The sequence below is a fragment of the Camponotus vicinus genome, unplaced genomic scaffold (genome assembly GCF_025532165.1).
Source record: "Camponotus vicinus isolate PSW18456_S1 unplaced genomic scaffold, iyCamVici1.0 SCAF_5, whole genome shotgun sequence".
Taxonomy (NCBI): Eukaryota; Metazoa; Arthropoda; class Insecta; order Hymenoptera; family Formicidae; genus Camponotus; species Camponotus vicinus.
This window is the reverse complement of record NW_028141977.1, coordinates 18,722,078-18,749,665: the sequence shown is the minus strand read 5'-3', so window position 1 is coordinate 18,749,665 and position 27,588 is coordinate 18,722,078. Positions and strand designations below refer to the sequence as shown.

The 27,588-nt window shown below is 33.9% G+C and overlaps 1 protein-coding gene across 5 annotated transcripts in view; it reads left to right on the top strand.

Annotated features, from left to right (window-relative positions):
* The window catches only part of Ec (ubiquitin specific peptidase echinus), a 98,149-nt gene extending 71,091 nt beyond the window's left edge, over positions 1 to 27,058 (top strand). For 2 of the 5 annotated variants that reach the window (XM_083099462.1, XM_083099461.1), the window contains 9 exons: positions 8,156 to 8,248; positions 16,689 to 16,823; positions 17,767 to 17,931; positions 19,743 to 19,877; positions 20,252 to 20,521; positions 20,620 to 20,994; positions 21,139 to 21,558; positions 21,752 to 22,052; positions 22,122 to 27,058. In XM_083099462.1, coding sequence (XP_082955588.1) covers positions 8,156 to 8,248; positions 16,689 to 16,823; positions 17,767 to 17,931; positions 19,743 to 19,877; positions 20,252 to 20,521; positions 20,620 to 20,994; positions 21,139 to 21,558; positions 21,752 to 22,052; positions 22,122 to 25,813 — 5,586 coding nt within the window. In that variant the 3' untranslated portion in view covers positions 25,814 to 27,058. Of the gene's footprint in view, positions 1 to 4,783; positions 5,046 to 8,155; positions 8,249 to 12,625; positions 14,607 to 16,688; positions 16,824 to 17,766; positions 17,932 to 19,742; positions 19,878 to 20,251; positions 20,522 to 20,619; positions 20,995 to 21,138; positions 21,559 to 21,751; positions 22,053 to 22,121 lie in introns of those variants that run through there. The other 3 variants (XM_083099466.1, XM_083099463.1, XM_083099464.1) reach the window with 3 other exon arrangements.
* Positions 27,059 to 27,588: the final 530 nt, after the last annotated feature.

Below are 27,588 nucleotides of genomic sequence, written 5' to 3'. Positions count from 1 at the left end.
ATGAGGTTGCATAAATCATGGAAGATGAGTACAACCGCGCTGGCATTCGCGATGCACGTGAAATCTTTTCCTTTCACCGCGTTATTCGATCATGAAGATCGAGAATGTGTGACTTCGAGGTTGACATTTATTCGCTGCTCTGTCATTCGAAGACACCTGCAACTCGTCTTGATGATTTAAAATCGATCATATTCGAGACATTCAGACACAAATACATCCTTTCTCATTATTCATAAAATATTATAATAAAGAAAGATCAATAACTGAACGATTCCATAAAATATTGAAGCATCACAGACTTACTAAGCAAATTATAACAATTAATTGTTGAATTAAATTAATTATCAAATAATTAATCCGATATTGCTTTAATCAGCTTCGTATAATATTTTTTAAAAATAATGATTTATTCCTGACTCATTATTAATTATTTCTATAATAATTTATAATAGATATGAGGATATTTTTTTTCTGAAGCGTCCCGAGAATTAAACGACTTAAGAAGTCTCGCGGTCGCCGACTAAGAGTTTTTATCCGATGATAAGCGGGCGACTTAAGATTCCTCTAAAGCTGTCTCTCTCAAGTTGCGCACTCGAAACTAAACACCCGGATGCAACTGGAGTCCGTCGCTTGCGCCAGGGTATCATCTCAAATGTAAATACTTCTCACATGTGGGGTTAAAAGCGGGTCGTCGGCTACGAAGTCACACATCGCTGAATACGAATAGATGATCGCTTCCTCGATCGGCGCACCTGAGACTCCGTCTTGATCCATTCCGGCTCAGCAGTTTGGACAACTTATCGACTTCAGGTTGTTCAAAATGCAGCAGGTAGCTCGGCCGACCCTTAGCTTCGTGCTCGAATATCTTTATACCTGTTCCTTTGTACCTATTCACTGGCTTAGCCTCCCTTTCAATTCACTGGCTTAGCCTCCCTTGGATCGTGTGTGTTTAAATGAAACAGAACTTTCGTTACACCTGCAGGGTTCCACTACGTTCTTTCAAAATTTTAACGGAAAGCTCTTAGCTTTTTTATTCTAAAATTTGCAAATAAAAATGTGATCGTTCGATATTGAATTTATTGATAATTTCTATTCGGTTATGGTTAATAGAACTTTTTATTGCATCGAAGAAGGGGGAAATATTCTCTTAATCAACGTACGGCGATATTTTATTAGTTACCACCTGCATCGTAGGGTGATACTACGAGAAGGCAGATGCACTCGTGAAACCTTACAAGATATGGATCTTGGATAGCAGTTGGACTATTATCGTACTTTTGTATTTTATGTAAAAACTGCAGTAATTGTGTTTCGACGAAAATATTAATTATATATTAGATTTAAATATTAAATTTCTCACCTTAACATTTTCAATCAATTATCAGTGATGAATAGAATTTTTTCATTTTGCAGATACACTGACAGTTATTTTAGCGCCTTTACGCCCACATGAACATTTTTCCGGTGGGAAATTAACGTTCGATGCGAAGTTGTGTTTCATGCTTTGTCTCGAACAATAGAGTCTTATGCGATACGCTTGCTGATGCAAAGCGCGATGATTTGAGAACGTCTTCAAGTAATGGATCGCTGACATTTTAAAGATGATTTACTAATGCTTTCTCTTTGACGTCTTTGTCTGCAATGGAAAAAATACGACATATAATAATTCTATATTATTAGATAAGAAATATATTTCTATCATACGAGAAAAATGGAATATAAATATAAATATATTTATTCATACTTAAAATAAATCTGAGAAGTTTGTATCTCTGAATCAAAAAATCATTTAAAGTTTCTTTTATTGTTTTAACATGAAAAAAAAAATAGAGATAACAGGACGTAAAATGTAAAGCAAAATATTTCTTCAAAAAATTAAAAAGTAGAGATCCGAAAATGTTTAAGCTGGAAAAGCAGGTGTTCTCTCGGAAAATCTATGTTTGGCGTAGTCATCAAGGACGAGATTTACAACGGTCTTGCAGTTCTCTTCTTTTTTGTATCTTGTGTTTCTGAAGAAAGTTCTTCATTGTTGCCGCTCTTGACAAGTGGAGTCTGGAAAATTTCAAGCGTCTGGCCTCTTTTGTGCTTAAGAGTGTTTTATGCTAGTTAAACCAAACCGACGTTGAAAAAATTATTAGTTTGAATACTGCAGTTTTTTTTAAATATATCTTTAAGAAACAAATCGTCGAATTATAATGATTTGATATGATATTTATTCGTTACCGACTTATAATTACTAAAGTATTCGTTTATGTGTGAGTAATAGAGAGATGTGTTGCCTTCTTTTGTCACATCGAGCACCTTGTAATAAATTTACTTGAACTTTTTACATAAATCAATCAATGTCATGTTTATGCAATCTTGTGGATAAAGCATTTTAAGTTCAATCACAATTCTATTTATTCGGCACGCAATCAATGATTTATGATGTAAACGTAGTGGCGATTGTGACTCGACTAGTAAATTTCGTTCTTTTGATTACCACTATTACCATTAATATATTTTATACTTTTTATTACCATTTATTATGGATAAAAAGGTATATATTTTCACGTGGAACGCTGCGTATCATATATTTATTGCGCTTGCGATTATCGCAGCATTCTCCACATGTGACAGTTTAAGGTATCTTTGTGCACAATGCAGTTATGCTACCATGGGCCAATATGTGCTCTGTTGCAATAACTGGTATCGTAATAACTCCCCGCCTTTCTCGCCATTGTAGGCACTCGTATTGTATAGGTATTCGAAAAAAATTCGCACGCGGGTATTAATCACTATTGAAGGTATGGCCATGCAAGCGCATTTTATACTGTAAAAAAGGATCCTTATGTGTTATGCACTCTGCCATTATGTGACAGCGAAGAACTCCTCTGCCGACAGCTGCTCTCGTAGAATTGCGCAGCTAAAAGGTAGTATTTTATTGACAAATATTATGATTGCGCTTCGATAATTGTCGTATTTAAAGTCTTTATTTTAATCATCGCGAGCTCATAAACAATAACATATAATTTTGAAGTTTTCTCTTTCTTTTCAAGATTAAATGGATTGGATCTTTAAACCGTCCAATGTACGATGTGCAGTTCAAGTAACGATTTAAGAAAATATATTCTGATATATTTAGAAAATAAATTTTTATAATCTTTCATTAAATCAGATTTAATAAATCTGTATACATTTGACATTTCATATTGTTATTAAAAAAAAGAGGAATAAAAAAGAGAGAAGATATGCTATAAAACTTCATTTTTATTTTATTCTTCCTCTTAATGTATTTTTTATCAAATTTCAGATTAAATATCAAATCTGATTAATAAAATAGATAAAAATTAATTTTTTCTAAATATTAGAAAATATTTTTATAAATCATCATTTAAATCATCCATTATATACCGGACGAGTCCAAATCCATTAATTTTTATTTCATTCTTCCTCTTAATGTACTTTTTAGGGATAAAATATCAAAATGTATGTCAGATGTATGTCAGATTTATTCTGATTAATAAAATAGATAGAAATTAATTTCTTTAAAGTATTAGAAAGTATTTTCTTTAAATCGTCACTTAAATCCTACACCGGATAAGTTAAAGATCTAATCTATCAAAACCTGAGGGGAAAGAGAGAGTTCCCAAATTATACATGCCCGTTCATTCTTTCCCGAATCAAATTGCGTAACGATCTCTCGTAGCAGCGTAGCGTAACGTAAAACGTTGTCCAGTCCCATGATTCCCTCTCCTATTCTGTCTTATTCGCCATATCCCCCCACTCTTTACATTTTCGTCTTCGTCCTCTGTCCCTCACCGATGCTTTATCTCAGTATTCTACGCTCGCTGTTTCCCCTTTCCGCTCCACCGAAAACCTGGTCGCCCTTCTCCGACGCCGTTTATCCTCTCTTCTCTCCACCAGCCGACTGATCCCAGGCCTCTCACCCACGCCGCAATCTCGTAGTAAAAATGGCCGATGCTTACATAGACTGTAGTAAATGTTAGGATCGGATCTGCCTGGCATTAATCCTAGATAAATTGCATTAAATTATAATATTAATAAGATAAATTGCATTAAATTATAATATTAATATTATTAATAAGATCTCTCTTGTACAATAATTTTATTTTAATTTTTATTTTTACTTTTATTTTTATTTTTATTTTTAGTTTTATTTTTTATTTTTTATTTATTAAGTTACGTTTTGTCAAATTACCCGTGTAATATATTAATATGTAAATTTATTACAAAAATACTATATTGAAATCAATATTTAACTTTTTACATTTCTATAATTATTAATATATATATTTTTTAGGAATATATATGAAAAGGATTGAAAATTAATGTTAGAGACTCTATTTTATTTGCTCTGATATTATTTACATGCTTTCTTCGAAAATAATTTCTTGAAACACAATTAATAAATAAATAAGAACTAATATTAGATAATACACACATTCATCAAGAAAATTAATATATTATATTAATATATTAATATTAAATTGAAAATTGCTTTTAAAGGGACTCACACGCAGGTGCCTTTCTCGATGCTCACAAAAGGGGCATCGCAGAATGCGTCCCTGAAAGAGCCCGAATCCCATCGTACTACAGCGTACTATACATCGTACTATAAGCTCGTACGAGCATAATACGAGCGTACTATAGTACGCGAGCTATAGTGGGCCCACGACCACGATCACCGGTCCCCGTTCGCTTTCGTACCTGCCCGCAGGAGTCCCGCGTAGCGCTGTCATCGTTGAACTCTCCCGGCCCCGTCTGGGCATTGTTACATCGACGCCAGCTTAAGAGAGTACCTTGCGCGACCGCATCGCGTTCTGCGTTCGCGTTTCCTTTGATTATTCCGGAGTACAGTGCATAATGTACGGTGCAATTCACGATCGACACGTTTATCGATGATTCCCGAATGTTTTCTCGCGAATTTTCGTGACGAAATAGCGGTGTGACGGATCGTTCTTTCGCAAATTGGAGTAAACCGACCAATAGTTATGAAGCAGGATCAGAGGCCGCGGAGGCAGGCCCTCTTCCAGATTGCCAAGGTTCGATCCTATATTTTTTCCTCTTTTGTTGTTCTATTTATTAGGAACTCTCTTGTTTTCTAACAATGTTAAATTGATGAACGTTTGTAAGCATTGTAAGTTGCGGTTCAGTATCGCACGATAATACCGCATACCGTTATACCCATCCTACCTGTTGATTCTTATCCGTAGCGCGTAAATCATCTCGCGATTATTACATCGATATTCTCGCATTATAAAAAAAATCATGAAAATTGGCATTATTACAATTATTAGCATTATATATTTTTTTTGTGAAGAAATTGGTACGTTGATAATGTATATATTGTGTTGACAGTTAGGAATATCGTATAATGTGTAATGTCAAATTTTTCAACACGATATCATTTTCAATATAATATTAAATTGCTGATTATTATGAAGAATGATTTAAACCTTTTAAAATATTTTGTAACATAACGAGATAAAAATATTATCATCTAATTTACAGAAGCTATTTAAAAAAATAAGCCAAAAGCATTTTATCTAATCAAATATAATGAATTAAAGAAATTGTTCGCAATATCAAATTAACAAATATTATTTTACAATTTCTTGATATTTACTTTGCAATTCAAAATACTTTACAAGATAATGCAGATATCCATATATTTTTATTGAAGAGGGGTTTAAGGTCGATCTAAAGAGAGCACGGCAAACCAGTGGATAACTTATTTACGTAACTTTCTGATAATAACATTGCGGCACTTCCCGTTTGTTGTATTGCAGAAAATTCTACATGCATCGTGCGTTTTTTTTTCTGCTATCAATTCACCAGATCTAGCGCGTACCGTGCGATTTTACATGCGCGCCAATGTGTGACGCCGATCTTTCAAACTCATTGGTAAGGCGCAGAATAATTTCATATTTGATCTATCGATGAAGTCGACACGTCATAGATTAGATGATTGTAAAGAAAGTTTTGGGTGAGGCTTTCCAATTATTGTAGTCGCTTGAGGTCAGACATTTGCGGTTGCTGAAAACGCGGCAAAGCGGTTTCTGCATAGCGGTTTGTCTTTCATTATAGGATAGGTTGTGTAAGATTTTGAGAAAAAATTATCAAAGCACTAATCAAGATAGGCGCATTATTGTAATTAATAAAAAATTTTTGCATTATTTTTATCACTTTATTTGTAGATGTAGCTCATATAAAGCTTTGTAATGATAATACCGTGGAAAATATCTCGCACGATCGTCACGCAGCAGTAACTGGGTATTTGGAGCGCTTTGAAATTCTCATCAGACACAATTCATACGATCGTTGTTGAATTTTTTCTTAACGCGGTCGGGTGAACAGTAAATTATGCGAAGATTGGTGACGCACATCTTAATCATGTGCGTTTTAATTACATTTTAATTATGTACAATTATTACTATTTTATAATTAATTGTCAACAATTATATTTTGTTACGCCTTTGTTGTTGCATTGATTTAATGGATATTGTCATAAATCTCCATTTTTTTCACATTTTTTGTACAGAGTGATTATAAATCATTGATTATGCGATATGCTTGATAAACAATTGTCGGATTAATAAGCATTAACAACCGTTATTGCCAAGCCTTTCGCAATTTTTGCCGCTAATTGGTTCGTGCATCAGGTAGAAAACCAATTAACAAGTATCAAAGCACGCTTGAGATGAGTGTGCTCTATAAAATTATAACTTTACGGCAAAAATCCAGAAAAGAAGAAATATTAATTTTTGAACAACAATATAAGAATAGCAATAAGGGAACAGTATGTGTGTGTGTATTGATTTTCTTAATAATTAGTTATAAAAGTATAGGCGCGTATAATATGAATATAATATAATATAATATAAATATAATATAATGATAATTTTATATATATATATATATATATATAAATATATATATAAATATATAAATAACTTAAATATAATCAAAATATGAATACAAGAAAAATATAAGACAAGATTATATATAAATTCTATTAATATTTATATAATTTTTATTGATACAACTACTATTATAAATATTATATTGTTTTTAATGACGCATTTTTTTCTATAGAGATTCCATTCAGACTAGATTGTCCATATTTATTCTAAAGAAATCTCTTCTCTTCTCTTATTTTTTCAATCTCATAATTCTTTCAATATACGCCCATTCAATAAAAACACTTCCTGCAGAAGTATCTGCTTTAACGATGATGTAATAATAAAATAAATTTTAATTGTTTATGGTATTATATTATTATTAGAAAATTTACATTTTAGAAAATTACGTTTAAATTAATAACAAAATTTGTTTTCTTGCAGTGGACATGTACAGCACGCAATTGTAGAATATATTTTACTATGTAAAGTATGTATACTCTGGTGTAAAAATTATACCATAGAATATATTATTATGAATATTAAATTTATAAAAATTATGTCTGCGGTTTTTTACATAAAGGCTCAAATTTGATGTTATTCTCAAAGGCATCGAATATTGTTTCACATCGTAACGCAGGAAAAGGGAAGTTATGTTCCGCTATGCGGCAGAGGACATGGGCACGGAAATCGTGATTTACTTTCCCCCAGTATAATAATGCGCTCATGATACAGTGGGCTACTGTCGTATATGGGTGTAGATCGATACCATATAAAGAGTCCGACACATTTACGTTACATTATTCGTTTGTGTTACGTGTACACCCACGTGTTGCCTTTTTTGTCCCGACGTCGCACACATTAATGCAAAGGATACGATAAATTTTTCATTCAGAATCGATGCCGAAATTTAATCATGTGCATAAGGACTAATAGCGTATAATTTGATGAATAGACATAATAACGTGTAATTTGAAAAAGGAAGTAGTACATATATTAATATACATAATTGCTAAAGTTGTCACACACAAATTATAGGTACGATTATATGCATGCAGATTTTCACACAAATCTTTCGAGAATAATAAATATTATAGAAATAAATTTTTTAATAGAGAGAGAGAGAGAGAAATATAACTTTATTTTATAGACACAAAATATTCATTCTTGCTGGACATTTTCTGAAAAATTTTTATTTGAGTCAGTATAATTGTATGAAAAAATCATCATAAGATTTTTTTATTTTATTGCAGGTTTTATGGCACCTTGACATTTTTCGACGGAGTTTCAGAGAACTTTCCGGACATGCTTGCATGCGAGAATCTTGCATCTTTTGCGCACTCAAGGTAAGCGAATAAAAAAATTGTAAAGAAATTAATCTCTAATATAATTACTACCTTTTTCTATTATTATATATATTTTTTATATGTAATTTTTAACTAATTTTAGAGACTATTGAGACAAAAGTACACAACAGAGAAGTTGCTTGTAGAACTTGTAAAGCTAAATATTCATCAGCCGCTTTTCTCTTTGTCCTCCTCGCAATTATAACTTTTAGTTACAACGTACTACGAGATTGATTACAGTAGTTGTGCCTGCAACGACAAATGTCCTAAGCTGTGGTTTTTATAATGCGCTACCTTGACACTTTTACGTATCGATGAGTTCTTGCGGCTTCGCATCCTAACAAAGGGAAACAAAATAATTTAAATAATTTTCGCACAAAGAAGAAACTGAGTACTTTTTTCCGGATAAATTTTGCCCTGTATGAAATTCAAGGAAAAAATTATCTAGAAATAATCTCACAATAACAGTGAAAATGAGGTGTGATAAAATATCCTGATGTGTTTTGCTCGTAAAGAAAAGGCAAAGCTAATTATCTTCTATTCAATGCGTAAGCTATTCTCTTCGCGCTGAAATATTTACAATGAATCTGCGAGGCAAACGAATAATTTACTCGAACAATATTTACAACAAAGAAATTAACTTTGCATTAATCTGTTCATTGTTTCCTATAATTTCCCTACTAATTTTATAGCATCATTCAATTTTTATAAGCATGTTTGAATTAATATTTAATATACTAAGATTAAGTATATGAAATATTATTAACAAACTTTGCGAAATAATGCAATAGATGTTATTAATATTTATCAAAATGCAAAATGCAAATGTCTGTATGTAATGCAGTCAATTCAGAAATGTTTAAACCGGAAGTGGAAGACTTAATGATCATTTTATATTTCTAGTATGTAGCATCGATTTTTAATTGCTTTTTACCTCTAGTGTTGCACAGATCGAAAATAGAAGCCATGATTTTATTTGCTATTTATTTTCTCTGTCGCGTTCTACGCGATCACGTCGAAATATGGCTAACCATTGTAACGGGATCTATGCTTCACGGATTTTTTTGCCAATGTTCTTTCTGTTTTTGTCCATGATTGACGAGGAGCGCCGCAGGAAAACTGCGCGTTGGTCCATCGTGGCAGACGTTGTCTGTTTTTATCATGGAAGGTCAGCTTCAAAGGAAGATCCAAATCCATCACGAAAAGGAGCGAGCTATGAACTAGACGGTATTCGGTAATATCGCATATTCGAGGCTACTCGAGAAGTAGATGGAAATGCAAGTTCCTCACCGATCTTCTCACGAGGTTAATTAGCAATCTTGAAAGATAATTGCTCGAGGCGTAGGATACAGGCACGATTCGCGAGAACAATCACCGGTCGGAATACGCCTCATGTTACCAGATTCGTCTTTCAAGCGGTGCAATTTCGCCCAAAATTACCGCAATTCGAAACTATGTAACACTGAAGCTCATTTTCTCGCTCATTACAACACTTGACAATCTTGACATAAGCGTTACACAATTTATGATAACTCATTTGATGATAATTGTGTGATATGTAAATAATGATAAACAATCTTTTCATGAGAACATTATTTTATTTTAAACCTTGCATTGAATGTAAATGTCGTTTACTATTATTTTTTATTAAATTATTAAATTATTTATTTATGTTATTAATTAATTTATTTATGTTATATAATATTTGGAATATTTATATATGCATAGATATATAGACAAAGAAAAATTTTTTTTTAATATTTTGAGATAGTTTTGTTGGGCGCGCTTGCATCTTAATGTCTGAACATGTCGAGGGCTTTTACGCAGATAACTTTTAGGATCTATCTCTAAACATCCTAGACTCTCTGCACTACACAAACTAGTAATTATGACTTTCATAGAAAATCTACCTGTTACACCTACTGTATCTACCTGTTTATCGGTACGAGACAGATTTTCAAAGTATTATGGCTGAACACTTTTCGAAATAAATGCCGTGACATCTTTCCAAAAGGCATTTAGATGGGGATTAGATAAAGCTGTTTTCTTATTAAATTGTCCAAAATTTCTGGATAATTATTTCTATAGTACAGAAAGATAAATTTGTTTGTAAACAAATTTGTTTGTAAACAGATTCATGTTTATTGATATACCTTAAAATTAATAAAACAAAAATAAGAAACTAAAATCTACGAAACTAAAATCTTAAATTTTCAATATTGAATTCTAATTAATATTAAACAAAATTATTATATAGACGAGAAAAAAAATTTTTTGAATAATAAGATTACGTCCTCGCATACCCATGTAAAGGTCAATATCTATACTCGAGAAGAAATTTAACCCCAATGGAATGTCTAAAATGATTCACCACGAATGCATTTTGAGAGAGGGGGATTCTTTAATGCTGTGAGATTCCTTAGTCATATGGCACGATATTTCTCCTTATATTAATTTTTAAATAATGTATATATCAAGAAATATTTGCTGACAAAATTTTGCAACTTTTGTTAACTATGTTTGTGTGTTTTTATTTAAATTTATACAAATACCCTCAACAATATTTCTTATCAGTGGCTGATCCAATTTCCTTCAGTTAACCCAGGAAGAGAACAGAATTTCTAATGTTGCACAAACAATGTAACTTACCTTTATGATTATTTATGCGACGACATTTCTCCATAAAATATTTCCTGTCTATTTAACTCTACAATTTCTAAAGAGCCGGAAAAATGTTCAAAATTTATACAATTCTTATACCATGAAATTTAATTTCGATGCAGCTGTGTGATATGAACCGTACAGTGTCTCTAATAGCACAGATCATATCGGCAGTGTTTACGAGCATAATTCTAACATTTTTGCATGTTTCATGTTTCTGAATACAGTTAGTTAGATGGTAATGATAAATGGTGACTATACTCATAATTTTGAGAACCAATTAAGATCATTCGCTAAATAATAAACCGTCGTAATCAGTGTAATTTCCTGTATATATTTAATAATATTTTCTAAATTTATATAATAATATCCTGTATATTTAATAATATTTTATAAATAATATTAAGTAAAGTGCAAACCGTTACGTTTTCAATATATATATAATAAATTTTGCTGAGAAAAGGTGCAATTTGCAATCTTTTTTCCGTTGTGATAATTTGTCACAAAAATACATGTTATAGATTATTACTTTAATTATGGATATCCGAGATAATTTCTCGTTATTATAGAATCATTATTTATGTTGATGCCAATAATTCCTTGGAATTCTTATGTCTCGGAATATTTAGCAGTGACTTAAACTACTTTTTCTCAACTTTCATTTAATGTTATATTTTATATTTAATAACACACTCTTTTTTTATTTTACATTATTTTATTATCTAAATTAATAAGCTCAAGATACTTTCTCGCAGAAATTATTGGGGAAATTTAATTCAACTGTTGAATCTTTTTACACAACATCACATCGAAAGTACAAGCAGGTTAGCGTTTAAATATTCATTCAAAGTCGAGCGCTTTAAATAAACCTTGTCTCGCAAACGAAGGAGGTAATGTTCTAAGCCTACGTAAGTGGCTACTTCTCTTACGACAAATGCCTACACACTTCTCGATTAAATAATACCGTCAAGATTTAATCGGTGTAATTTCCTGCTCGATATTATGTGACATTAATCGCCACAATATTATACAAGTAATAATTAAATAAAGTATTCTGGTTTTTTTCTAGTTGAAATTCAAGCTTACCATTTTCGTGATTCGATTTGCTCTCGATATTTCGTTGTCAAATCTGATATGTACATATATTTGTTATGTTAATAAGAATATACACAATAGCGAGGTCGTACTTGTATCTTATATGGCAATGTATTACATCATATTTTTTTCTAACTTATTAATATTTTGTATGTATATTTATACAACCAAATATAGTCGTTCCTCAGGCCTTTCATAACTCTACTAGATGAATATCAGGAATGGAAGACGAATGTTCGTCTACGAAGGATGTTGAATTTGACAATTCGACTTGGGTGAATAAATAATTACATAAGGAAGCATCAATATTTTGAGATTCCCAGTGGAAGAGGCGAATTTGATTAATTTGAATTTCTATTATGCTTTATATATTAATCGAGAAATAACAGCATCAATATATAAATTGCATAGAAAAATGAATTTAAAACTAAAGCACATTATAGTAAATTACCACGTAGTAATGATTTTTTTTTTTCAAAAAGAGGATGCAAATTTTCACAGAAACGACGAATTGACGATTTATCATCTATTTTTCCGAAAAAACGAGTCATCCCTTCGGGATTTCAAGAAATTACAGCCCTGATTGGGCAGCTGGCGTTCAGGTAGGTAGGTGAACGTAGGATAGCTAAGCGGGTGACGTCATTGGCTCCTTGGATCTATCTGAAGGTGGGATGAAGAGAGAAAGGGGACACCGTATGGTTTCTTAGAGAGAAGAGAAAGACGAGGAGAACCAGGAAAGAGAGTGGGAGACATTTGCCAGTACACTGTGAGTCGCTGGCTTCAAGTACGGGTGCACGGCACCGCGTGCGGGCAGGTAGTTCCGTGGTCTTTCTCCACGTTTCACTACGCGATCGTGTTGTTCAAGTTACGAAGCTGTGCGCAGGAAAACGTTTCCATCCGCGCGCTTCTTCGTGACCCGGATTTGGAATGGAAGCTGTTAGCAAGGAAAGAACCTGCGACATAATCTTGTTCCATGATGATGTATCGTCTTTTTTGTGCATAAGTGTTGCCTAGTTAAATAACAATAGTGGACAGAGTAGAATCTTCATTGAATATTGAAGCACAAAGATATGGAGCAGCAATGGTTGTGATAAGAAAGTTGTTTCTCGTTCGATTGAGAAGTTAACGCAGTGGAACGAGAGAAGCACGTGGTATATCGAGATGGAACAAGGTGATTTTATGCCAATCTTCAATCCAATCATTAATTTCCAGAAGAGTAACTTTATTTGAAGAAGTAAATTTTATTATAAAACAAATTATTATAAATATTAAACGGCAAACTATTCTGCCTAAGATACGAAGAATCAGATCGTGTAGAGAAATCCTAATATAATCTTTATAAATATTCAGCGAGACTTGAAGAGAAACTTTTCTGAGCAAGCTCTTTGCCGTATCATTGCTTTAAATTCTTCCAATGAAAAATCCTCTCAGAGTGCGCTCCGGCAAACGTGGACGAGCTCCTTAAAAATATTATTTACAGACTCACTGAAGATTCTTGGAACTGTGATAATAAAAGAAACTGCGAGCTTATCACAATAACGCTAAGTTTGCGAATTGAAAGGATGGCTTTACCGGCTAAACAAGTGTTTAATCGATTCATCTGGCAACGGTTTCTACCAACTAGAATATCCGGCATGCAATTGCTGCATATAATTCTTTATAAAGAGGCATCTGCCTGACTCTCGCCTAAGATATAACTGCTTGCTCATCAACCTTCGCGTCTCTCTCCTTCGTTTCATCTTCTTAAACGCTCTCTTGTTTATTTGATCCGCTGCGATTGCGGTTGCAACGTTATTACGCAAAGTAAAATAACGTTTGTAAAATTTATTACGACATCATCTAGGAATCTAAAATAAAAAGAAAATAATATTTCAATAAAAAATAGACGGGGGACAATTGAACGCAAAAGCGGTCATTGTCCTTAATTTTATCACATATGTACTATACACAGCTTGTAAGGAATACTAAACCATTCGAGACGGCAAACAGAAGAGATAACAATGTATATTATTGCCTAAAAAGAAGGAAGATCGAAAAGGGAAGAGATTAAATACAAGGGAAAGTACAGTGTAAAGTTACAGCAAGTGTAACCAAGAGATATTATCAGACTGACATGTAATGTGTAGACATTGCAAACAACGCTATCGTGCTAAGGATCACGAAGAGTTTTTTGTTGACAATGAGTGGAAGTTTGTCTTTAACCTGTCCTGGAGGACATTTCATCTTGCACGATGTTTTTATTTCGATTTTGAAGTCTATTGACGTTCGAATGGATGCATAAAATCTTTAGAATACAAGTTTATTCGAAGATAAGCGCGTCGTCTTCACAGAATCGTAGAGCGAATCGATAGAAGGCGACGAAATTAACGTTTGTATGTAACTTTGAGTGTAGAATGAAAAAATGTTGAAGTGGATAAAAGTTCGTCAAAATACGTCGGCAACGACGCCCGTATCGGCGACGACGACGTTGTCCGTATCTCGGGAAATAAAAAACAATGGGACGAAAGTTGAAGCTAAAGTTAAGAAAGAAGAGGAAGCCGAGGACAGCGGTATGGAAAGAGAAGACTCGGTATGCAATATCGAGCTGAATGATCTGAAAAAAGTACGCTTTGTTGACTCCTTTAATTTATTAATTCATAGTAATCAATTTACAGTCGCGCATTAGAATTCTTCGAGGATCGTAGATATTCTTAATGACAAGTATTCTTAATGACAAGTAACTCTAATTAATTTAGTTACAATGAATCACTGATAATGAATATAATCATTAGGTCGAGTTAAGACAAGACTTCTGAAGATAATCCACATGTATAGTTTCTCTCAAATTATTATGTACTGTAGCTTGAGAATGCTTGATCATGCGAAGATTTCAACGCACGTGTGTAATTATAATTTACTCTCTCTCCTTCATCTAACAAGCACATAAAATATTAATGACATTGAAAGTTATTCGCTATTTTCTTAACGACTATTTTTTTATAGAATTCGATTTTTGTGATGTTTTATTTTAAAATACCGTAATAAAGAGTTTCGAAAAGTATACGACTAGAATTAATGACCGATGAAGTCGATCGCTTTCATTTCAATACAATTTCTGATGCATCCACTAAAACCGGTCGGTTTCTTCCTCGTCGGACGTCAAAGTTGTCTCGGGAACAGGTGCGATATTCTTTCCTTCCCGATATGTACACGAGACATGCCGTTACTATCATCACTTTTACGTCGACCGAGGCACGTAACACATCTGTCACTACCGTCATCGTTACCCGTACACGATATGCAGTAACTTTCATTGAAGAATTTCACTGTAGACACGAATTGACATAGTGCTAGGTCGCCGCCTCGAACGTAATACAACATGACTGATATGAACTCCGACTGAGCCATTCAAACCAGATTTTTATAGACGTTGAGTCTTTTTTATGCGTTATTCTCTATCCGTTTCTATTCATCATCCATCAGATTTTTTTATAAAAATGTTATAAAAACAAATTTGCAACTCATATCGTGATTTGCCCTGCTGTGCTTTATTTTTTTCGCGTATGATATTTTTGAAATACTGAGTTAAGCAAAACATCTCGAAGTGCTGCACCGACTTTCTAGACATGTAACCGCTGCTCATCAATCGCGCAGGGAGTTACGAAACCTGCTAAAGCCCGGCTGCTGCCAATAGATCGCAAATTACGACCGGTCTGCGTAGCATTTCTATTTGACCTCTGCCATGCATCGTAATGGCATACGACGACGCAAAACTCGAGGTAACGTTGTACGGTTGATGTCGCATCTTCAGGCCTTTACACGTCTCCCTCTCGTTGCAAAATCGCTTGCGCGGAATTACCTATGCAGAGTCCGATTATCTCTGGATATGTTGATTAGGGAAACGAAAGAAGCAGAGCAATGCGGTAGGTTTAGCGTTACATGTGATTTTATCAGAGAACCAACGGTTTTATCGTCGATGACGTAAGGACTCACGTAATTCCATGTAAGAGAATTTAAATTAATCTCCCTCTCTCTCTCTTTTTCCTTCTCTCTTTTTCTCTCTCGCTCTTTTTTGTTTATTTATAAAATATTTATACAAATCGTATCTACGGTTACATTTGCATCGTCGAAATTCAAACACAAATTTATTCGCTTAAAGTGACTAACAATAGTGTTACTAAAAGCATATAATCTCATTATCCAAAGCAAAAAAATATTCTATTATAATAAGGTCGATTTAAGATCATTTTATAGATATCAATTATTAGACATAATTAACAATTGCAGCGTGTCCGATGCTGTATTTATTAGCCAAAAAATAATCCCTTCATTTTCTGTAATGTGATGAAATTTATTTCACCTATTAATTCGCTATATTCATACCTACAGATACTTGTAGCGACTCATATTAAAATGACAAAGATATAAATAGACACATAAAACACATACTCACAGTATTAAGATTTGAATTTTTATTTTAGTTAAAAAGTGTTCTATTAAACGTTAATAATAATAATAAGCTTATTATATATGCATATAAAGATATAAAACCACACACGCAAATATATTTATATAATAAAATGTTCATTACTTATGTCATCTATTAAAGTATATATTTATGTTTCGCGATGATTTTTTTAACGTTGACGAGAAACCTTCCTTGGTAATTCCCGCATTAAATCCTCGTCACATTGTCTTGTTTCAGGACTTGTTTTCGCAGCTGCAGTTTTCGCAAGAGAGCGCTTTGCCGCCCGACACGTTGCGCCGCGCGCTCGCCGAAAGTTTTCTCGATCAGCAGAGATTTCAGCTGGGTTTCATGGACGACGCGGCGGAATGTTTCGTAAGTACTAATATTTCCAGATTCCTTATTGAAGCAAGATATCGATACGCATAATGCAATCCGTCAATTGCCAAACGATTAGACTAGAACGTGCTAAAGTTAAGACGCGCTTCTTACTCTCATTATTTTCGATAAATCACGTTCTCGATAGATGAAGCAATTTTTCAAACGACACATGGCGAAAGACTCGAGGTATAAGTCGATAATACATCTTCGACCAGGGAAAATTTATATAAATATATTCTATCAGAATAAGAAGAGAGAAATCGAACTTTCTTCCTAATAATGCAGAAGTTTTAATGGCCCAGAAACAAAAGTCGAGCCGCCAAACGTAGCTAAATTAAATCAAATCGATCTCAGATCGATTTCTTCTTATTCTACAAGAAGGAGAAAGCCATTATTTTCGTTATTGAATATTTCGAATGTTGCTAATGGTGCCTCGTTATGGACGAGATTGGACTAGCAATAATGATCTTAACTGAATCTTACCAGTACCGCTGGTATACTACTTTCTCGTTTACACAACGGTCACGTTGGACGCTAATATGTCCGTATGTATGTCAACATTAGTCGGCTTGAATAATATCACTGCAGCTTGATACTTACACAACGAAAACGCGCAGAAACAATAGATGCAAGGACGGTAATATAATCGTAGCAAACTGTTGTTCTGAATATTCTCAAACGTAAGTTTCTTATCGAATTAAACAACAGCTTTAGCTACTGTATTTTTATTATTAATTAAGTTAAATTAATAGTTTCTTCTTAACATTAATTTTTTTATTTTAATAGCGTAATTTATCTTCTATAATTATACTTATACGCACACCAAAGGTGGAAATAAATATACCCGTTTAACTTGACCTTACAAGTGCGACTATTCGAGCAGCGACAGAAAATACGAAGGAATGCACGCTCGTTAACGCGCAGTTTTCAATTTTAGGAAAACATTCTCTTACGTATACATCTCCATATTGCAAGCGGTGAGGCTGAAGATATGTGCAGTGCGAGGCATTGTGTGCCACATCAAAAGTTTGCCATGACGCTCGTCGAGCAAAGCGTCTGTGGAGCTTGCGGCGCGACGTCGGAGCCACTACCTTTTACACAGGTTCGTGTAATTACCATTACACAGGTGGTTAATATTATGCTCTCTTCTACATCCGTGCTACAGTATTACATATGAAAGAACAAAAAAAATCGTATTTGAGTAATGGGTGCGTTTTACAATATGTTACATAATATAAATAATTTTTATTACATAAACAACTTACATGATTTACAATTTAAGTTTTATTACATGAACAATTTATTATTTTTTATTTTCTGTGAAAGTTTATCTTATATATATAAAACTTTTAGATTTATACAAGCATAGATTCTTCTTATGGGGTGCAATAGTTTTGAGAAAGATATATAAGAATAAATCGCAAATGTCATCTTCGTTTCTTCGAGATGACACGTCAAATTTCACACTTTGATCGTACCTTCGAGTGATCTTTTCGCTTTTTACTCACGTCACTTTTCCACGTAGCATCGATACTGTATATTTGCACATCGATTTACCTGAAATATACATGCATAGAATTTTTGGCTTTTCTTTTCTCTTATAAATATCGATGTCAATTTACTCTGAATCTTTTTTCTATATTATTAGTTGCTATATTATTATCTATATTATCATTAATATATATATATAAAGTGACTTGATACAAAAATCCGATACAAAAACTTATATAAATTTACATTTAAAAATATTTATAGAATTATATTATTATTCTCTTTTTTCGAAAATTATTGTTTTTGATTGCTAAAATTCTATTTTGTAATTTTATTACATAATAATTGATGATTATTAATATTAAAAAAATAAAGAGAGAAGATATTCTCTATTAAATATATTTGTCTCTATAATGTTTTTTTGTTTCTAAATAAAATAAAAAATGAATGATATAGTTTGATAATCATATATACATACATAACATTTGCCATTTTATTTGTTATTTTATCACTATTGAAATATTCATATTTTCTTGTTGTCATTTTATTATAACTTACGTTGCACAACGGAAGCGGACCAACATAATACCCATATATAGTGCTCTCGTGGGTGAAGTTGATTTTTCTTAATATGGCATCGGGCATAATTGACTAGCGAACCGTAAAAAGCATGAAACTAATTGCTGTTATTTATTGAGCAAAATATTAATCTTATACATCGAGTTTAATAATAAATTTGATTCGAATATTGCATACAGATTGGTATCAATTGCATCCGCAATAAATTTCTAGCAAAGCAAGTGCATATAATATGATAGCAGAATGGACGACAGAAATCGAGAGCTACTATTTCGTAATTATTTATATATATATATATATATATATATATATATATATATATATATATTAATATTAGCATATTGACCAAGTTATTGATATCAATTTTTAATATTTCTTTTATTTGTACTTACACAACTAAATAATAAAAAAAGATATTATTATTTTGCATGCTAAATTTTATTTACAATTAATTAAATGATTACAACAGATCTCAAATGTGCTGTTAAATGATATTCGATAGATTTTTGTTTTTATCATCAATCTATTGTTATATTTAGAATATCAGAAAAGTTTTGTTTGATTTTTATTTTAATTATGAATATGACATAAATCCATCATCAAATTTATTAGCTTTTGACAAATTTAATTATTATAATATCGATTATGGGTTTTTATCTCCATTTAGAAAGAAAATTTGAACTTTGAATGAACTTTTGTTTATTATTTTACAATATATTTATAATTTTTTCTCTTTATACACATGATCTATTATATTTATAAATATTTTTTCTTAAGTTTGGAGTTATTAAATAAAGAAAAAAGAACAAATATATACATTATTTTCTCTCTCTTTATTTGCAGATGGTTCATTATGTGTCTGCATCAGCGTTAACATCTCAGGCTCATCAAACGTCGCTGAATTCTAGGAATAGTCCAGATCTTTTTGGACAACTTCTTCGAAAAGCGGGCGGAATGGGCGATATCCGAGACTGTCCGGTAAGCAAGACTAAACGAATATACATATTATACAAAATACTTGATTGAATTGTGACTAACATACTTTCAATTGTGACTAATAGACTTTCTATTTGGAGTATTATATTTTGTTATCAATTTTGTTATCAATTTTCCACTCATAGCGTTGGATTTTAAATAAGATTACGAACGACTGATTCATACAATCCTTATGAATATACTTTTTCTATAAATTTGTATCCGATGACTCTAAAACTTTCTCTCGAAAATAAAAAATCGAATAAAATGTGCACGTAATTTTAAAAATTATTTGATTACTGAAATTGTAGACAGAAAGAATAGACGATAGAGACGTTTGTATTAACAATACGTTTCCTTTCATTTCTTTTCTTCAGAGTTCTTGCGGTGCAAAAATTCAAATATGTCGGACTCTGATGAATCGACCGGAAATAGTCTCTGTCGGTGTCGTCTGGGATAGTGAACGACCATCATTGGAGCATATCATGGATGTCTTCGCGACCGTGGGCACGTCCCTTCGACTTAGCGACGTCTTCCACAGTGTGGTAGACTCTCGATGGGGTGCCTCTACCGTGCATAATCTCGTAGGAGTAGTTACCTATTATGGGAAACATTATTCTACCTTTTTCTTTCATACAAAATTAAAGGTAAGCGTGACTTAATTTTAAGTTGTTAAGCTTGCATTATAATCTGTGATTTAATTATGAAAATTTAATTTATAATACGAGTAAACAAATTTTTTCAGGTCTGGATCTATTTCGATGACGCCACTGTCAAAGAAATTGGACCTCGATGGGAGCAAGTCGTGGAAAAATGTAGGAGAGGTCGTTATCAACCTTTACTACTCTTATATGCGACGCCCGCCGGTACTCCAGTTAATACAGAGAACGCTCCAAAGACTGTTATCCCCTTTCCGAATAGTAATGGTTTAAAGACGTCCCCAAAGAATAGCGTTCGCCGTTCGATTACACCTAGTCCTGAAAAGCCATCCATCAACAGCACTGCCAGACGTGCCATCACACCCAATCCCGACAGTCCGCCCCATCTCTACACTCAACGAAGCATTTACAGTGATTATCAGAATCTCACAGACATCCAGAATAATATATTTGGCAACCAGGTTTGTTATAATAATATAAATATTTATTTTAATTTATAATATGTATAATTATTTTTTAATAATTTTTTATAAATTTATATTTTTTTCGAAAAATAGACTTATAGACTTTATGTTCTTTACTGACTTCAAACTAATATTGTTTAGAACGTGGATACGGTTGACGGCGATATAGAATCGAAATATATTAGTCGTCGCGCCGTGGAAAGTGTAATGCAACAACAGAAGAAACAACAGATGCAATTGACACGTAGTTTAAGCGTGGGATCGACTCCGCAAGACGGTATCAGCATCCCTGACCATATGAATGTGCCTCGAAGACGAGATTCCGGCAATTGGTCCGGTGATCGAAACAGCGCATCATCGAGTTCGTCAACCACGATGGACAATACATATTTATATATTGTTAATAAAATGCAAAGGAACTCAAACGTACCCAAGAGTCCTATCAAATCTGGAGAACTCTCGAGCAGCAGCAGCGGTCATTACGATGCTGGCTACGACTCATATTCTTTGTCCTCTACGGACAGTCTTCCACTTCAGCAAGGACTAAAACATAATTTACAGGTTTGTGTTTCAATAAATTTGTGTTTCAATAAAACAATATTATTATTTATTTGAAAATAATAATATTATTTTGCGAAAAAGAAAAAGAGAGCGGAAGGATATGTGTATACAAGATTTTAAATATTAATAATTTTTAATTGCTACAAGATATGTATCTACGCGCCTTTGTTAAGTTAAATGTTGTTGTTTATAGCTTGCTCAAATACCAGAAGGTTATCAACCTTCTTCCGGCGATGATTGCGAACGGTTGTGCAAGGAAACGGACGCGTTGCTGGATAAATCCCGTGCCGCCGAAGATGCTGGCGATCTTAACACTGCCGTAGCATTGTGTAATGCGGCCAGCAGTAAAGCCAGAGCCGCGATGGACGCACCGTATAATAATCCTCACACGATTACGATAGCAAGAATGAAACATAATACTTGCGTCATGAGAACGAGAAGTTTGCACAGGAGAATGTTACAAGAACAAGTGGCTGTTAATGGTGACAAAGAAGGTAAGATATCGATAAATTGTTTTGTCGAGACATGCAGAATAGAAGTATTTAACATTGTATTTTTTCTAGAAGGGATGCCTGAAGGAAGACACTCTCGAGAAAACAGTAAATCAAGCCAACATTCGAGACAGAGTTCGCGAGACAAAGGTAATCATTCTCGACAAAATAGTCGAGAGCTCCTAGTGAACACACCAGCGACGGTGGATAAACCTACCACGAAGAGTATCGAGATATATGCTACTTTACCGAAGAAGAAGACTCTACGAAGTAAAGCAACGGCAGTCAATGTTATCGAAGACGAGGAATACATGCTTTATGATCGCCCAACACAAAGGACTGGTTTGTTTAGTCGTACGAAACGCTGCGACGACGATAAGAAGGATAAGAAACGCGCGAGAAGCGAAGAGAGAAACAAGAATGTATTGAAAGATTTTTCGATTGCACCGTCTCGATTATCACCGTCTCCGAAAGGAATAAAAATTGAAAAACCGAAGGAAATCATTGAAACTAATACAAATATCAGGAGTACGCAGCTTAACAATACAACTGCAGTAGAGCAAAAACAAGGTAAGAAACAGCATAAGATACGCAGAAAATTGCTCATGGGCGGTTTGATCAAGAGGAAAAACAGGAGTATGCCAGATTTACGAGAAGGACAGGATGGCCAGACGAATGTGAACCCAGAAGGATCTTCTAATACCTTACCAAAACAGTCATTGGATGATTCCAGTGTTGGTTTAAAAGGCAACGATGTAAATCAGTCATTAAGCGGTTATTTATCAGAGGGGCATCTGGAATTTGCTGGAAACGGTGGATCTGGAAATACCAGCAATCCGAATCTCGAAAGAAGTCGTCTGATGAGAAAGAGCTTCCATGGCAATGCCGGTAAAGTGTTACATGTTGCAAAAGTACCTCCACCTCCTCCGCTCAGGACCACTTCTCAACTTAGCAAATCTAAATGTTCGGGCGAAATGCACAACGAGCAACAATCCGACAAAGTTGTATATCCTTTGCCGGATAGTCGATGCGCGCTTAATTCGTCGCAGGATCAGAACAATGCTTATTGGAATCACATAAATACGAGCAACTCATCAAATGTGGCAAACAGAAAATCAGATTATGCTGATTACTCCTCGGAATCTCATTCTCTTCCGTTTATACCGTCCTATAATGAGCAGAGCAATAATAATTCCGGGACGTGCCAACCAAACTATAATAACAAACCTAGAATTCAGGATGACGTTGTGCAATATGCTAACGGCATACTTTATGAACCGACTTTCGTCGTTACTCGTGCGGACGTACACAATGAGCAGAGTTCAGTTAAGCAACAATTTCAACTGGATTCTTTGCCGCCCTATCCCGAAAACAGTAATATTTCGCATTCGCGGCAACCGAGTGAAGATTTTCCACCACCGCCATATCCATCAATCCATTCGGTGTCGCATTCGAGACAAGCTAGCGAGGATTTTCCGCCGCCACCTCCACCGATTGATGAGCCAATTCCTCTTCAAGAAACTCAACAACATCAAATTTCTGCTCAACAACGTGCGCAACAATATGAAGCACAACAAATTAGCAACTTGTTAACGCAGTTACAAAGTAAGAGAGAGCAAATATTGACTGACTGTTCAAATGAAGAGAAACGACCAGAAGAGCACGAGGACGAAGAGAAATCATCGAGCGAAACATGGTTGAGAGAATTGCAAGCTAAACAGGCGGAGAGGAAAATGAAGAGGCAAGGATCTTTAAATCAAGACATTCCAAAAGTGAGGACTCCATCGATGCCGACGATTCAAGGACCGACTATCGCTAGGAGAACCAGCGATTTAATGATGAACAATCTCGGACAGGGATACGATCAGGGTCGTGATGTTACGGATTGTCCAAGAGTCGTTTCTTCGGTGAAAGATATGGCTGCTAGGTTTGAACAGATTAAGCTGCAACCGATAGCGAAGTCAGAAGCAGACGTGAAACCTCAATCGAAGAATGTGAATTGTGTTTCTCCAATACTAGTATCGAATATGCCTCAAGAGACATCATCGATGGAAGGAACGAAATCGGTTAACAAATTATCCTCCGAGAATTCTGTAGTCTTTACGAAGACGGAAACTCCAAGTTCTCAAGCTGTTTTGAAATCTAATTATGACTCGAATTCCAACCAGAACGCTTTTGTTGCGATGCCACCGAACAATTCCAACGTTCAACAGAGTGAATTAAATGCCGCGATATTATCCATGTCCTTGACCCTGCCACACGAGAATGGTTTGCCCACTGATAGTCCGGAAGACGATATCAGCGAAGTGGCGATGCAGAACACTATACAGAACACAACGATATTGCCAAGCGAAGAGGACATTGCCCCGAGAAAGGTGAAACGACGGATAGGGAAGAAGAAAAGCGTATCATTCTGCGACCAGGTGGTGCTTGTTGCAACAGCGGAGGACGACGAAAAGGACTCGTATATACCTAATCCTATTTTGGAGAGAGTTTTACGTTCTGCCATGAACAAACCTGAAACTGCTCAGGTGCTGCGAGAAATTAGAAGCCTTCAAGAAGCGGAGACAAATCGTGAAAATACTATCGCAAAATTTCAACAACAGACTCTTCCTTTAAAAAGTGAAGCTGATAGTATACCAGCGACACCTTTCCAGGATCAGCTGAGAAGCATTAATCCAATTCCAGATACTATTAAACCTACGTTTGGACGGCAGAATTCAAGCGATTCTATTGGATTATTAACGGATAAGAAGTCTTGTGGGAATGAAAGCAAAGACGTCGTCGATGGTAGAGAGACATATGCTGGTATCCCTGTCAACACTTCGAAAACTTCCACGTCTTATTCACCGCAACAGAATATCAGATACACACAGAATGTATACACGCAATATTTACAGTCCATGTATCCGCAGACTCAAGCACCCCATCTGAGAACTCAAATGATTCCTTTATCTCAAACCCAAAAACCAGCCAGTCCTTATCCCACGCAGATGCACGGACAGTACATACAAAATAGTATGCAGCAGACGAAAGTATTATCCCAGAAAAACGGTTACGGAACGTATTATCAACTGGAGCAACAGCATAATCAGATGAACAAGCAGGTGAGCGTTCAATCGCAACAGAACACTCTGAATCAAAGGATATCGTCTCACAACGCCAGTCCGATAACCGTTCAGCATTCGCAGCAACAGTTTTCGTATCCGCCTAATCAATCGCCGAGTCCATATCAAAGTCAATACTCTCAAAGTTCCTATCAGGGTCATCCCTATCAAGCCGTTCTTCCGCAGAATAGAGCGAGTCAACCATTACCCCAGTATCAGTCATCGTCTAGTTCACCCGCGTTTTATCAGCATCAATTGCAACAACAAAATGCACAGAATTATCAGCAGAGACATGATAATTACCAGCGGCAATTAGCACCTCAGAAAATAGATCAACAAAATTCCGTGATGCCTAATCAGACGTACCCCAAGACTCTGCAGAACGGTCAGATACAGCCGAATGTAAAATATCCGGCCTATCAACATCCTCCACTTTCCAAACAGATGCATTTTGCAATGTCTACCGCGAAAGTCGTTCCCATGGTGACGCAGCCGATAGTAACGCAGTCTTCTTTACAAGCATCGACGACTACTGTAAGAGCATGTGTGACACCCTGTAATCTCTGTCGGAAGAGAAATGTGCTGGAGCCAACGCTTTATTGCACGGACTGCGACTTTTACATGTCTCGCTTCCGACCGGCTAACAAAACCACTTGAACCGTTTCTCATTAATTAGAATTAAAAATTGAAGCGTCTTCTTTGACGAAGGAATAGCATATAGCAATAGTCATCTTCTCGTAAAAATTTAATTAATTACTGCGTCAATAAAAATAGTTATTAATGTTCACAAAAGTCCAAAACGTTTACATTTTTTATAGCATACACACACACACACACACACATACACAGAATTGTATCACAATTTAAATGATTTAGTTACAATCGCAAAAAATATAATAAAAATTAAGATTATAATGAAAATTAAGAGTGTAATATTCATGCCTCGCATGTTTAAAATCTTTTGCATACAGTTCACCGATTCTTTAAGTAACTTACACGTAAAATTAAATATTATTCCATACCATAAATAGTAATAATTTTTATTAATTTTACGAATAATAACTTTCGATGAAATAGACATAGATATATTATTCATACTGTATAAATATTAAAATTGATTCTTTCAATTGAGACCCTCATCGTGCAGCTATTATTTACACGTGCAGCTATTATGTACAATATTACCGATAATTTCATTTTTATAATTTACATTAGATATAGAAACAGATTGTACTTAATACTACATTATTTTAGGCATATTATAATGCTTGTTGAAGATTATTACTATAATGCGCAGGCTTTAACATAATTTTTAAATACATCCATTATATGTTTATATTATATACAATAACGAACTTAATCATTTGTATCATTGAGGCGTTCATGTTTGCACTATTTCTATTTGTACATAGGTGAATTTCATATCATGCTTCTTAAAATCAGCGAAACCAATAACTCCATTTTATAAGTTATATAATAATTCATTTTATAAGTTATAGTTGAGCGAACTCCGTATTTTCTATTTTTGTATACTTGTATGCTCTTTGTGCAAATTGTATTTTATTGAAAAGATGTGGATAATTGTGGAATTGTGATACTAGCCATGCTACGTATAAAACTTATCTCGTTAAGATAGAAAATATATTACAGATTGCAAGGAAAGAACTAAATAGGTAGCAGGTGAAACTTGATCTCTGAGAATGCGTGGAGTTTATTTTACGTTAATAATTCAAAGTTACATCTTCTTATGTATTAACATATATCATATGTTACATTGTACCACTTTCCAAGTGTTAGTTAAATGTACAAATGTCTGATTTTATACTTTTTGTATGTGAGTATTTTGTTTTAAAAATACTTTACTTTTATTGTACAACACATTAATAAAGCTCTACAATATTACTTCGTCGAAATTTACTTTGACCATTAGTCAAAATTGATAAGCAAAATTTACACACACATTTTCTAATTTTATAAATATATCATATCTCGTAACTATTTTTTTGTTACTTTTGAACTATATATTGCTTCTTTAAAAAAAATAATGTAATCGGAAAAATAATATTTATTATTAATTGTTATTATCTTTACACTACAAATTGCCAGTTCTATTTGTCAGTTCTATTATTTTATTTTTGATTCTATCTCTTCATGCTTCTTGGCCTCTTTGCTTTTATGATATGCTCCGAAAACAGTTTATATTTCATTGTAATCGTAAGTTTTATTGTAGACATCTCGAATTTTTCATTCAACTAAAATAGATTTTAATAAAAATTAGCTTCACACAAGAATTAGTTTTTGTAATCAGTTTATAGAACTTATGTTAAAATAGTATGGTTAAGAACAGATTAATATGTCGCCGGTATGATTTGACATATCCATATGCATATTCTTACGCTTATTAATTGTTATTCGAAAAGAAATACAAATAC